The sequence below is a fragment of the Crinia signifera genome, chromosome 7 (assembly GCF_055691185.1).
Source record: "Crinia signifera chromosome 7, ASM5569118v1, whole genome shotgun sequence".
Classification (NCBI taxonomy): Eukaryota; Metazoa; Chordata; class Amphibia; order Anura; family Myobatrachidae; genus Crinia; species Crinia signifera.
The window spans coordinates 9,806,901-9,821,845 of NC_139223.1; the positions used below are offsets into that span (position 1 = coordinate 9,806,901).

Genomic DNA, 14,945 nt, shown 5'->3' on the forward strand with positions numbered 1-14,945 from the left:
TTCCCCCCTGCAGCCTGACCCTAACCCTCCCCCCTGCAGCCTAACCCTAACCTTCCCTCCCTGCAGCCTGACCCTAACCCTCCCCCTGCAGCCTGTACCTAACCCTCCCCCCGCAGCCTAACCTTAACCTCCCCTCCCCACAGCCTAACCCTAACCTCCACTCCCCGCAACCTAACCCTATCCTTCCCTCTTGCAGCCTAACCCTAACCTCCCCTCCCCGCATCCTAACCCTAACCTCCCCTCCCTGCTGCCTATCCCTTACCTTCCCTTCCCCGCTGCCAAACACTAACTATCCCCTCCTGCAGCCTAACCCTAACCTCTCCTCCGCTGCAGCCTGATCCTAACCCTCCCCCCCTGCAGCCTGACCCTAACCCTCCCCCCACAGCCTAACCTTAACCTTCCCTCCCTGCAGCCTAACCTTAACCTTCCCTCCCTGCAGCCTAACCTTAATCTTCCCTCCCTGCAGCCTAACCCTAACCCTCCCCCTGCAGCATGTACATAACCCCCCCCCCCCGCAGCCTAACCTTATTCTCCCCTCCTGCAGCCTAACCCTAGCCTTCCCATCCCCACAACCTAACCATAACCTTCCCGCAGCCTAACCCTAACCTCCCATCCCCGCAGCCTAACCCTAACCTTCCCTCCCCCCCAGCAGCCAAACCCTAACTTTCCCCTCCGCGCAGCCTAACCCTAACCTTTCCGTCCCCGCAGCCTAACCCTAACCTTCCCATCCCCGCAGCCTAACCCTAACCTTCCCCTCCCTGCAGCCTAGACCTTACCTTCCCCTCCCTGCAACCTAACCTTAACCTTCCTCTTCCTGCAGCTTAATCCTAACCTTCCCCTCCCCACAGCCTTCTCTCCCTGCAACCTAACCTTAAACTTCCCCTTCCTACAGCCTAACCCTAACCTTCCCCTCACCGCAGCCTATCCCTAACCTTCCCCCCTGCAGCCTGACCCTAACCCTCCCCCCTGCAGCCTAACCTTAACCTTCCCTCCCTGCAGCCTGACCCTCACCCTCCCCCTGCAGCCTGTACATAACCCTCCCCCCGCAGTCTAACCTTAACCTCCCCTCCCCACAGCCTAACCTCCCCTCCCTGCATCCTAATCATAACCCTCCCCTCCCTGCATCCTAACCCTAACCTCCCCTCCCCACAGCCTAACCATAACCCTCCCTTCCTGCAGCCTAACCCTAACCTCCCATCCCCACAGCCTAACCATAACCCTCCCCTCCTGCAGCCTAACCCTAACCTCCCCGCATCCTAACCATAACCCTCCCCTCCCCACATCCTAACCATAACCTCCCCACAGCCTAACCATAACCCTCCCCTCCCCACATCCTAACCATAACCTCCCCTCCCCGCATCCTAACCATAACCCTCCCCTCCCCACATCCTAACCATAACCTCCTCTCCCCACAGCCTAACCCTAACCTCCCCTCCCCACAGCCTAACCATAACCTCCTCTCCCCACAGCCTAACCCTAACCTCCCCTCCCCGCATCCTAACCATAACCCTCCCCTCCCCACATCCTAACCATAACCTCCCCTCCCCACAGCCTAACCATAACCCTCCCCTCCCCACATCCTAACCATAACCTCCTCTCCCCACAGCCTAACCCTAACCTCCCCTCCCCGCATCCTAACCATAACCCTCCCCTCCCCACATCCTAACCATAACCTCCCCTCCCCACAGCCTAACCATAACCCTCCCCTCCCCACATCCTAACCATAACCTCCCCTCCCCGCATCCTAACCATAACCCTCCCCTCCCCACATCCTAACCATAACCTCCTCTCCCCACAGCCTAACCCTAACCTCCCCTCCCCACAGCCTAACCATAACCTCCTCTCCCCACAGCCTAACCCTAACCTCCCCTCCCCACATCCTAACCATAACCTCCCCTCCCCACAGCCTAACCATAACCCTCCCCTCCTGCAGCCTAACCCTAACCTTCCCTCCCCGCAGTCTAACCCTAATCCTCCCCCCTGAAGTCTCACCCTAACCTCCCCCTGCAGCCTAACTCTAACCCTCCCCCCCTGCTGCCTGTACCTAACCCTCCCCAGCCTAACCTTATTCTCCCCTCCTGCCGCCTAACCCTAACCTTCCCCTTCCTGCAGCCTAACCCTAACCCTCCCCCTGCATCCTGAGCCTAACCCTCCCCCTGCAGCCTAACTCTAACCCTCCCCCCACAGCCTAACTCTAACCCTCCCCCCCTGCAGCCTGACCCTAACCCTCCCCCCTGCAGCCTAACTCTAACCCTTCCCTACCTGCAGCCTAACTCTAACCCTCCCCCCCTGCAGCCTGACCCTAACCCTCCCCCCCCTGCAGCCTAACGCTAACCCTCCCCCCCTGCAGCCTGACCCTAACCCTCCTCCTTCTAGCCTGACCCCAAACTCCCCCCTAAAGCCTGACCCTAAGTCCCCCTTATAAGTACCTAATTTTCCCCTGCACAGCCTAACGATAGCCCGCCCGTGCCTAACCCAATCCGCACACTAGGGCCTAAAACGAATTCCCCCTTTCCCTGGCCGGGCCCCAACGGGTATGTATTATATGATTGACGGGTATGTATTATATGATTGACGGGTATGTATTGATGATTAGATCTACAAGCATTAGGTCAACCACTGAAGGTCGACATGACTGAAGGTTGACATGAGTTAGGTTGGCAGGGTCATTAGGTCGACACAAGCATTAGGTCGACATGGGGAAAGTCGACAGTCAAAAGATCGGCATGGGATTTTCACTTTTTTTAACCAAATGTCGACACAGGACACTAAAAAAGTGCACCTTGCATGGCTTGCTACGCTCGGCACTATTTTATACTCCCCCACTCCCTAGTGGATGGTAGGGCATCGGGACATGTCGGCAAAAAAATAAATAAAGGAGAAACCCCATGTCGATCTTTTGACTGTTAAAAACTCCTCATGTTGACCTTATGTCATGCTGACCTTCATGCATGTTGACCTTGAGTCATGTCGACCTTCAGTGTTGACCTAGATTCTGGCAGTCAGTATTCCAGCGCCGGCATCCTAATTGATGGGATATTCCAGCGATATTTGCGGTGCCAGTATGGGTCTAGTAAACATGGCATCCTGAGCGCCCGGCTTATGTTATGATCCTTATACTGACACTTTATGATATCTTTGCTTTTTTCCCAAGTTCGGATCGGGAAAGTGCAACGTGGCGATTTGCTCCAGAGACGCTGAGGAGAATTATCGGTGGCTACAGGAGGAGTTGGGGAAGAGTCATTTTAAGAAAGTGAAGAGAGTCTGTCCTGTCTACATAACCGGCAATGACGCTGATCTACGTCGCACAATCTCATACTTTACCGTCGCTATCCTGTATCACACCAAGAAGCGGGGGAGGATTAATGTCACCGACGTCACCGACGCGCTGTACGACGAAGAGCTGAAATTGCTGCACCAGCAGCTCGGTGAGGAACAGGTTTTAGCCATTAATTAATCTTTACATAATTAATTCTAGTTATAGTGCAGGGTTGCCGACCCTCCCGGAATTTGCGGGAGTCTCCCGAAAATCGGGTCCCCCCTCCCGGCCCCCGGAAGGGTGGGCAACCTTCCCAGACTCAGGGGGACCCCCACTGAGCCCCCCCGATCGCGGCATTTAAATGCCGCAATCCGCGGGTCTCAGAGGAGGGGGCGGAGCTAAAATGGCACAATTGTGACATTTTAGCCCCGCTCCCTCCATGGAGATCAGCTATTTCGTCTATTTGCCATAATGGGGACGGGGCTTAGTGACGTCATCGTTAAGCTCCGCCCCCAAACTCGTAATGAAAGATTCCTCTCCGGACTTTTCCCGGAGAGGATTTTTTGCAAGTTGGCAACCCTGTTATAGTGTCGCTGGTCAAACCACATTATCCCGCCTGCTTCAAAAATCAGTTTAAGGTTATCATGACCCTTTTGGGGACAAATTTACTAAGGTGGGAGTTCTATTGGAGATGGGATGTTGCCCATAGCAACCAATCAGATTGTGTGTACTACTGTATCTTATAGAAGGTGCTAAATAAATAAGAAGTATACTCTGATTGGTTGTTGTGCAATAGAACTCCCATCTTTGTACATTTACCCCACCATACACTATGCTGCTCCCCATCTGACTACACTGGGCTTCCCCACATGACCATCAGACCTTCTCATGTTCCCTTCAAATGCAGACAGGCAGGGACGGCAAATGCCAGAAGGGCCGATGGCCTTGTGGGCCGAATTTGTGCAGAAAGTTCTGAGAACTTCAGAACTTTCTGCATTATCGTTGAGCCCCCCCTCGCGTCATATACATATAGACGCCATGACGCTGCAGCATCATGGCGTCATGATGCGGCCATTGCTGAGCCCGATGCAGAGCCCCACATCCAGTAGCGCACGCAGGGGGGGTTTCTGAGTACCCAGAAAACCCCCCTGGAGTCTAAGGGCCCTAGGCTGAAAGCTGAGGGTCCCCTCTTTCCATGGGTACTAGAATTTTAAAAATCGGCCCTTGGGAACCGGAGATATCTGACTTCAAAGCAGTGGTCCCCATCCAAACCTGTTAATTGCTCTTCCCAGACAGATATTTCAGGTTCTGTCTGACTTAGACTTTTTCTGAGGGAATATTCCAAAAGCTGGGACTCTCCCCCTTTGATGGACACTAGTAGCTTGTCTCTACTGTTCCCAAAACCAGAGATATCAGCCTTCCAGCAGCTGGTTACTGCTCCAGCTCCACACACCTAGTATGTAGTTTTATATTCTCGTTGGCAGATTGCTCTGCCTCCTGAACTCTGATCCCCTAGTCCCCAATACCATTTTGTAGGTGGGATCCTCTAGATTTTAATTACATTACAATCTAGGAAATCTATTTCCGGGAACTGGAGATATCTGCAGTCAAGCAAGCTGTCCTCCCACCAGAAAATTATTAATAATAAGCCCACTCCACTATACACCCCTCATCTGCATATTAAACATCCTCTATCACCCTGGAAGTTATGTATCAGGGCCCCTTCATTCAGCCCAATGTCCCCTTCTCTCACCCCATCACCCCCCATCTGTGCAGTAAAGGGGTAATTAGTGGAAATTACTGATCCAGGCCCTACATGCTGAGCGGTTGATATAATACCCCCTACCACCCGCGGGACATCAAAGCTTCCCCCACCCCTACCGCTGGAGGATCGGTAGGTGCCCCAATACATTGCTATGCCCAGGGATCTACACTGCTGTTGACGCCCCTGTATGTATGTATGTATGTATGTATATATGTGTGTGTGTGTGTATATATATATATATATATATATATATATATATATATAATTATTATTATTATTTATATACATTTGGTCTATCTATAATACTTGAAATGACCCGGCATATACTGGGTCACCTAAGTGTCCATCTCCGTGCTTTGCTCCGCCCCTCTGGAAACCCCCTTCAGAAAATCCTGCGTTTGCCACTGACATCCCGCGGTCTAGCCGGCGCAGATATGGATGTCCTGGCTGCACACCCGCATCGTGCTCCATTCACAGTATTAACCCCTCCCGTGGCAGTCCCGGAAATTTTCCGGGCCAAGCTGCGGTGCCGCAGCGGGCAGTCCCGGAAAATTTCCGGGCATGCCACAAATCTACAGGTGTGCGCCAGTGGTGCCTGCAGGTGTGCACCACTAGCGCATCACCTCAGCAGCGACCCTCACTAGGCCGCTCCCTCCCCTGTTGTGCCCCCCCCCCCATACCTTCGCTCCGGCGATCGTTCGCCGGAGCTCCTCTGCCGCCGCCAAAACTGTGGGAGAGATGGCGGCAGGCTCGGGGATGTTCGGCACAGCTCGGGGGACTCAGATCGCTAGGGTGTTTAGGCGTCTGAGTCCTCCCGAGCCTAGCCGAGCCTGCCGCTTGCTGCCTGCTAGTGTGCTGCTATGACTGGCAGCGGCCGCAGCGGCAGGGGAGCTCCGCTGTAGATCGCTGGAGCGGAGGGGCTGGGGGGGGGGGGTCACAGGAGGGGAGGGGAGCACTAGGACTCCTCTAACCCTTCAGTGGATGGTTTTTCTGGGACAGGAAAAACCTGTCCTATTTAGGTACTCCTGCCATAGAAAAACCCACCACTGAAGGGGTTAAAGATGGCGGAGCGGAAAATTTGGGGGCCTGACCTCAGGCGGCGGGCAGAAGGGAGAGGTGAGGTAGAATGATGTCCGGACGGCGGACTGGCGCTCACTCACTGGCATGTTTGTATGGAGGATGTATGTATTATATAAGAGAGGGCCCTGTATTAGTCTGGCTGCTGTGTTCTTTGCCCTGGCCTGTGGGCTACATGTTTGTAGTATTTTCTTAGCACTGTGCTTATGTTATGTACTCTGAGTATTTCTCCTGGCTGATCTGGAGGTTCCCTGCTGCCCAGACAGAACCTGTGTAGTGTTCCTATGTCTGCCAGTATATCCCAACAACTAATGCCCACAAGGAATGTGTAATGGGCATTACGGTGTGTTCCATAATGTGTAATGGGCATTGCGGTGTGTTCCATAATGTGTAATGGGGATTACGGTGTGTTCCATAATGTGTAATGGGCATTACGGTGTGTTCAATAATGTGTAATGGGCATAACGGTGTGTTCCATAATGTGTAATGGGAATAACGGTGTGTTCCATAATGTGTAATGGGCATTGTGGTGTGTTCCATAATGTGTAATGGGCATTACATGTATCAAAGGACTATCTAACACTTGTGTTAAACCATTACATTACAGTAACATGAGCAGATAATAGAACCGTACTCCTCGGGGACACAGGGCTACATCACTGTAATATGAGCAGATAATAGAACCGTACTCCTCGGGTACACAGGGCTACATTACAGTAACATGAGCAGATAATAGAACCGTACTCCTCGGGTACACAGGGCTACATTACAGTAACATGAGCAGATAATAGGACCATACTCCTCGGTACACAGGGCTACATCACAGTAACATGAGCAAATAATAGAACTGTACTCCTTGGGTACACAGGGCTACATTACAGTAACATGAGCAGATAATAGAACCGTACTCCTCGGGTACACAGGGCTACATCACAGTAACATGAGCAAATAATAGAACTGTACTCCTTGGGTACACAGGGCTACATCACAGTAACACGAGCAGATAATAGAACCGTACTACTCGGGTACATAGGGTACATTACAGTAACATGAGCAGATAATAGAACCATACTCCTTGGGTACACACGGCTACATTACAGTAACATGAGCAGATAATAGAACCGTACTCCTCGGGTACACAGGGCTACATCACTGTAACATGAGCAGATAATAGAACCGTACTCCTCGAGTACACAGGGCTACATTACAGTAACATGAGCAGATAATAGGACCATACTCCTCGGTACACAGGGCTACATCACAGTAACATGAGCAAATAATAGAACTGTACTCCTTGGGTACACAGGGCTACATTACAGTAACATGAGCAGATAATAGAACCGTACTCCTCGGGTACACAGGGCTACATCACAGTAACATGAGCAAATAATAGAACTGTACTCCTTGGGTACACAGGGCTACATCACAGTAACACGAGCAGATAATAGAACCGTACTACTCGGGTACATAGGGTACATTACAGTAACATGAGCAGATAATAGAACCGTACTCCTCGGGTACACACGGCTACATTACAGTAACATGAGCAGATAATAGAACCGTACTCCTCGGGTACACAGGGCTACATCACTGTAACATGAGCAGATAATAGAACCGTACTCCTCGGGTACACAGGGCTACATTACAGTAACATGAGCAGATAATAGGACCATACTCCTCGGTACACAGGGCTACATCACAGTAACATGAGCAAATAATAGAACTGTACTCCTTGGGTACACAGGGCTACATTACAGTAACATGAGCAGATAATAGAACCGTACTCCTCGGGTACACAGGGCTACATCACAGTAACATGAGCAAATAATAGAACTGTACTCCTTGGGTACACAGGGCTACATCACAGTAACACGAGCAGATAATAGAACCGTACTACTCGGGTACATAGGGTACATTACAGTAACATGAGCAGATAATAGAACCGTACTCCTCGGGTACACACGGCTACATTACAGTAACATGAGCAGATAATAGAACCGTACTCCTCGGGTACACAGGGCTACATCACAGTAACACAAGCAGATAATAGAACCGTACTCCTCGGGTACACAGGGCTACATTACAGTAACATGAGCAGATAATAGAACCATACTCCTTGGGTACACAGGGCTACATCACAGTAACACGAGCAGATAATAGAACCGTACTCCTCGGGTACACAGGGCTACATCACAGTAACACGAGCAGATAATAGAACCGTACTCCTCGGGTACACAGGGCTACATTACAGTAACACGAGCAGATAATAGAACCGTACTCCTCGGGTACACAGGGCTACATTACAGTAACATGAGCAGATAATAGAACCGTACTCCTCGGGTACAAAGGCCTACATCACAGTAACATGAGCAGATAATAGAACCGTACTGCTCGGGTACACAGGGCTACATCACAGTAACATGAGCAGATAATGGAACCGTACTCCTCGGGTACACAGGGCTACATCACAGTAACATGAGCAGATAATAGAACCGTAATCCTCTGGTACACACGGCTACATTACTGTAACATGAGCAGATAATAGAACCGTACTCCTCGGGTACACAGGGCTACATCACAGTAACACGAGCAGATAATAGAACCGTACTCCTTGGGTACACAGGGCTACATCACAGTAACACGAGCAAATAATAGGACCATACTCCTCGGGTACACAGGGCTACATCACAGTAACACGAGCAGATAATAGAACCGTGCTCCTCGGGCACACAGGGCTACATCACAGTAACATGAGCAGATAATAGAACCGTGCTCCTCGGGTACACAGGGCTACATCACAGTAACATGAGCAGATAATAGAACCGTGCTCCTCGGGTACACAGGGCTACATCACAGTAACATGAGCTGATAATAGAACCGTACTCCTCGGGTACACATGGCTACATTACAGTAACATGAGCAGATAATAGAACCGTACTCCTCGGGTACACAGGGCTACATCACAGTAACATGAGCAGATAATAGGACCATACTCCTCGGGTACACATGGCTACATTACAGTAACATGAGCAGATAATAGAACCGTACTCCTCGGGTACACAGGGCTACATCACAGTAACATGAGCAGATAATAGAATCGTACTCCTCGGGTACACAGGGCTACATCACAGTAACATGAGCAGATAATAGAACCGTACTCCTCGGGTACACAGGGCTACATCACAGTAATATGAGCAGATAATAGAACCATTCTCCTCGGGTACACAGGGCTACATTACAGTAACATGAGCAGATAATAGAACCGTACTCCTCAGGTACACAGGGCTACATTACAGTAACATGAGCAGATAATAGAACCGTACTCCTCGGGTACACAGGGCTACATTACAGTAACATGAGCAGATAATAGATTTGAGCTCCTCGGGTACATAGGGCTACATTACAGTAACCTGAGCAGATAATCGAACCGTACTCCTCGGGTACACAGGACTACATCACAGTAACATGAGCAGATAATAGAACCATACTCCACGGGTACACAGGGCTACATTACAGTAACATGAGCAGGTAATAGAACCGTACTCCTCGGGTACACAGGGCTACATTACAGTAACATGAGCAGATAATAGAACCGTACTCCTCGGGTACACAGGGCTACATCACAGTAACACGAGCAGATAATAGAACCGTACTCCTCGGGTACACAGGGCTACATTACAGTAACATGAGCAAATAATAGAACTGTACTCCTTGGGTACACAGGGCTACATCACAGTAACACGAGCAGATAATAGAACCGTACTACTCGGGTACATAGGGTACATTACAGTAACATGAGCAGATAATAGAACCGTACTCCTCGGGTACACACGGCTACATTACAGTAACATGAGCAGATAATAGAACCGTACTCCTCGGGTACACAGGGCTACATCACTGTAACATGAGCAGATAATAGAACCGTACTCCTCGGGTACACAGGGCTACATTACAGTAACATGAGCAGATAATAGGACCATACTCCTCGGTACACAGGGCTACATCACAGTAACATGAGCAAATAATAGAACTGTACTCCTTGGGTACACAGGGCTACATTACAGTAACATGAGCAGATAATAGAACCGTACTCCTCGGGTACACAGGGCTACATCACAGTAACATGAGCAAATAATAGAACTGTACTCCTTGGGTACACAGGGCTACATCACAGTAACACGAGCAGATAATAGAACCGTACTACTCGGGTACATAGGGTACATTACAGTAACATGAGCAGATAATAGAACCGTACTCCTCGGGTACACACGGCTACATTACAGTAACATGAGCAGATAATAGAACCATACTCCTCGGGTACACAGGGCTACATCACAGTAACACAAGCAGATAATAGAACCGTACTCCTCGGGTACACAGGGCTACATTACAGTAACATGAGCAGATAATAGAACCATACTCCTTGGGTACACAGGGCTACATCACAGTAACACGAGCAGATAATAGAACCGTACTCCTCGGGTACACAGGGCTACATCACAGTAACACGAGCAGATAATAGAACCGTACTCCTCGGGTACACAGGGCTACATTACAGTAACACGAGCAGATAATAGAACCGTACTCCTCGGGTACACAGGGCTACATTACAGTAACATGAGCAGATAATAGAACCGTACTCCTCGGGTACAAAGGCCTACATCACAGTAACATGAGCAGATAATAGAACCGTACTGCTCGGGTACACAGGGCTACATCACAGTAACATGAGCAGATAATGGAACCGTACTCCTCGGGTACACAGGGCTACATCACAGTAACATGAGCAGATAATAGAACCGTAATCCTCTGGTACACACGGCTACATTACTGTAACATGAGCAGATAATAGAACCGTACTCCTCGGGTACACAGGGCTACATCACAGTAACACGAGCAGATAATAGAACCGTACTCCTTGGGTACACAGGGCTACATCACAGTAACACGAGCAAATAATAGGACCATACTCCTCGGGTACACAGGGCTACATCACAGTAACACGAGCAGATAATAGAACCGTGCTCCTCGGGCACACAGGGCTACATCACAGTAACATGAGCAGATAATAGAACCGTGCTCCTCGGGTACACAGGGCTACATCACAGTAACATGAGCAGATAATAGAACCGTGCTCCTCGGGTACACAGGGCTACATCACAGTAACATGAGCTGATAATAGAACCGTACTCCTCGGGTACACATGGCTACATTACAGTAACATGAGCAGATAATAGAACCGTACTCCTCGGGTACACAGGGCTACATCACAGTAACATGAGCAGATAATAGGACCATACTCCTCGGGTACACATGGCTACATTACAGTAACATGAGCAGATAATAGAACCGTACTCCTCGGGTACACAGGGCTACATCACAGTAACATGAGCAGATAATAGAATCGTACTCCTCGGGTACACAGGGCTACATCACAGTAACATGAGCAGATAATAGAACCGTACTCCTCGGGTACACAGGGCTACATCACAGTAATATGAGCAGATAATAGAACCATTCTCCTCGGGTACACAGGGCTACATTACAGTAACATGAGCAGATAATAGAACCGTACTCCTCAGGTACACAGGGCTACATTACAGTAACATGAGCAGATAATAGAACCGTACTCCTCGGGTACACAGGGCTACATTACAGTAACATGAGCAGATAATAGATTTGAGCTCCTCGGGTACATAGGGCTACATTACAGTAACCTGAGCAGATAATCGAACCGTACTCCTCGGGTACACAGGACTACATCACAGTAACATGAGCAGATAATAGAACCATACTCCACGGGTACACAGGGCTACATTACAGTAACATGAGCAGGTAATAGAACCGTACTCCTCGGGTACACAGGGCTACATTACAGTAACATGAGCAGATAATAGAACCGTACTCCTCGGGTACACAGGGCTACATCACAGTAACACGAGCAGATAATAGAACCGTACTCCTCGGGTACACAGGGCTACATTACAGTAACATGAGCAAATAATAGAACTGTACTCCTTGGGTACACAGGGCTACATTACAGTAACATGAGCAGATAATAGAACCGTACTCCTCGGGTACACAGGACTACATCACAGTAACATGAGCAAATAATAGAACTGTACTCCTTGGGTACACAGGGCTACATCACAGTAACACGAGCAGATAATAGAACCGTACTCCTCGGGTACACAGGGTACATTACAGTAACATGAGCAGATAATAAAACCGTACTCCTTGGGTACACAGGGCTACATCACAGTAACACGAGCAGATAATAGAACCATACTCCTCTGGTACACAGGGCTACATCACAGTAACACGAGCAAATAATAGAACTGTACTCCTCGGGTACACAGGGCTACATCACAGTAACATGAGCAGATAATAGAACCGTACTCCTCGGGTACACAGGGCTACATCACAGTAACACGAGCAAATAATAGAACTGTACTCCTTGGGTACACAGGGCTACATCACAGTAACACGAGCAGATAATAGAACCGTACTCCTCGGGTACACAGGGCTACATCACAGTAACACGAGCAAATAATAGAACCGTACTCCTCGGGTACACAGGGCTACATCACAGTAACACGAGCAGATAATAGAACCGTACTCCTTGGGTACACAGGGCTACATCACAGTAACACGAGCAAATAATAGAACTGTACTCCTCTGGTACACAGGGCTACATCACAGTAACACGAGCAGATAATAGAACCGTACTCCTCAGGTACACAGGGCTACATCACAGTAACATGAGCAAATAATAGAACCGTACTCCTCGGGTACACAGGGCTACATCACAGTAACACGAGCAGATAATAGAACCGTACTCCTCGGGTACACAGGGCTACATCACAGTAACATGAGCAAATAATAGAACCGTACTCCCCGGGTACACGGGGCTACATCACAGTAACACGAGCAGAAAATAGAACCGTACTCCTCGGGTACACAGGGCTACATCACAGTAACACAAGCAAATAATAGAACCATACTCCTCGGGTACACAGGGCTACATCACAGTAACACGAGCAGATAATAGAACCGTACTCCTCGGGTACACAGGGCTACATCACAGTAACATGAGCAAATAATAGAACCGTACTCCTCGGGTACACAGGGCTACATCACAGTAACACGAGCAGATAATAGAACCGTACTCCTCGGGTACACAGGGCTACATCACAGTAACATGAGCAAATAATAGAACCGTACTCCTCGGGTACACAGGGCTACATCACAGTAACACGAGCAGATAATAGAACCGTACTCCTCTGGTACACAGGGCTACATCACAGTAATATGAGCAAATAATAGAACCGTACTCCTCGGGTACACAGGGCTACATCACAGTAACACGAGCAGATAATAGAACCGTACTCCTCGGGTACACAGGGCTACATCACAGTAACATGAGCAGATAATAGAACCGTACTCCTCGGGTACACAGGGCTACATCACAGTAACATGAGCAGATAATAGAACCGTACTCCTCGGGTACACAGGGCTACATCACCGTAACATGAGCAGATAATAGAACCGCAATCCTCGCGTACACAGGGCTACATCACAGTAACATGAGAAGATAATAGAACCGTACTCCTTGGGTACACAGGGCTACATCACAGTAACATGAGCAGATAATAGAACCGTACTCCTCGGGTACACAGGGCTACATCACAGTAACACGAGCAGATAATAGAACCGTACTCCTCGGGTACACAGGGCTACATCACAGTAATATGAGCAAATAATAGAACTGTACTCCTCGGGTACACAGGGCCAGGGCAGCCGAGAGGAATGCCGGGCCCCGGTAAAATTTTGGAGGCGTGGCCTAAGTGTGGGGTGTGGGCATCTCCCGCACTTAGGCCACGCCCTAAAAAAACTCTAAAAACTGTAATCTCAGCAGCAGCAGCAGCAGCACACACCTACAACATGTGCTGTGCTGACAGCAGGCTCAGCATGACCTTTCATGCTGTCAGTGAGACACTCATGCTGAGCCTGCTGTCAGCACAGCGCATGCTGTAGAAGTGTGTGCTGCTGTTGCTACCCGGGAGGGACGGAGGGGGAAGGGAGGGGTCGGACCATGGCCCCTGCGGGGCCCCTCCAGCAAGCCTGGGCCCGGGTAATTAGTACCCGCTCCCCCCCCCTCTCGGCTGCCCTGCACAGGGCTACATCACAGTAACACAAGCAGATAATAGCAGGGCCGGCCTTAGGCATAGGCAAACTAGGCAATTCCCTAGGGCATTTGGAATGCCTAGGGGCATCAGCAGCTTCTGCTGATTAAAATGATATGCAGCATGCCTATATTCTGTGTGTGAGTGAGGTTGTATCTGCATATGAAGTAGTGTATTCATGGAAATCACTGTAACATAGCATTCCGTATACTGGTACAGCCACAGTCGCACACAGAATATAGGCATGCCGCATATAATTTTAATCATCGGAAGCTCCTTGTGTGTGCTGGTCATAACAATGCAAATAAGACGAATTTTCAGCAAAAACGCACCCAACGTTAGCAGAACTGGCCAGGAGCTGCATGGCCTATTGAGGCAAAATGTATGAGGAAACATCTGTATCCAAGCAGAGGCAGAGGTGATAGTGTTAGCGGCTGTGCGAGTGCTGTCTGCGGCTGGGTTGGTTGTGCAATAGTGTTTGGCATATGTGTAAGGGGCATTATGTGTCTCATGTGTATAAGGGCATTAATAATGTGCAACATATGTGTAATGGGCATTAGGTGTGTCATGTGTATAAGGGCATTAATAATGTGCAACATATGTGTAAGGGGCATTATGTGTGTCATTATGTGTATGAAGGGCATTAATAAAGGTTGGC

The 14,945-nt window shown here is 49.4% G+C and overlaps 1 protein-coding gene across 1 annotated transcript in view; it reads left to right on the forward strand.

Annotated features, from left to right (window-relative positions):
* LOC146019748 (uncharacterized) overlaps positions 1-14,945 on the forward strand; it is a 65,987-nt gene that overhangs the window by 21,099 nt on the left and 29,943 nt on the right. The window contains exon 2 of the mRNA XM_083152276.1: positions 3,155-3,428. Coding sequence (XP_083008402.1) covers positions 3,155-3,428 — 274 coding nt within the window. The remainder of the gene's footprint in view (positions 1-3,154; positions 3,429-14,945) is intronic.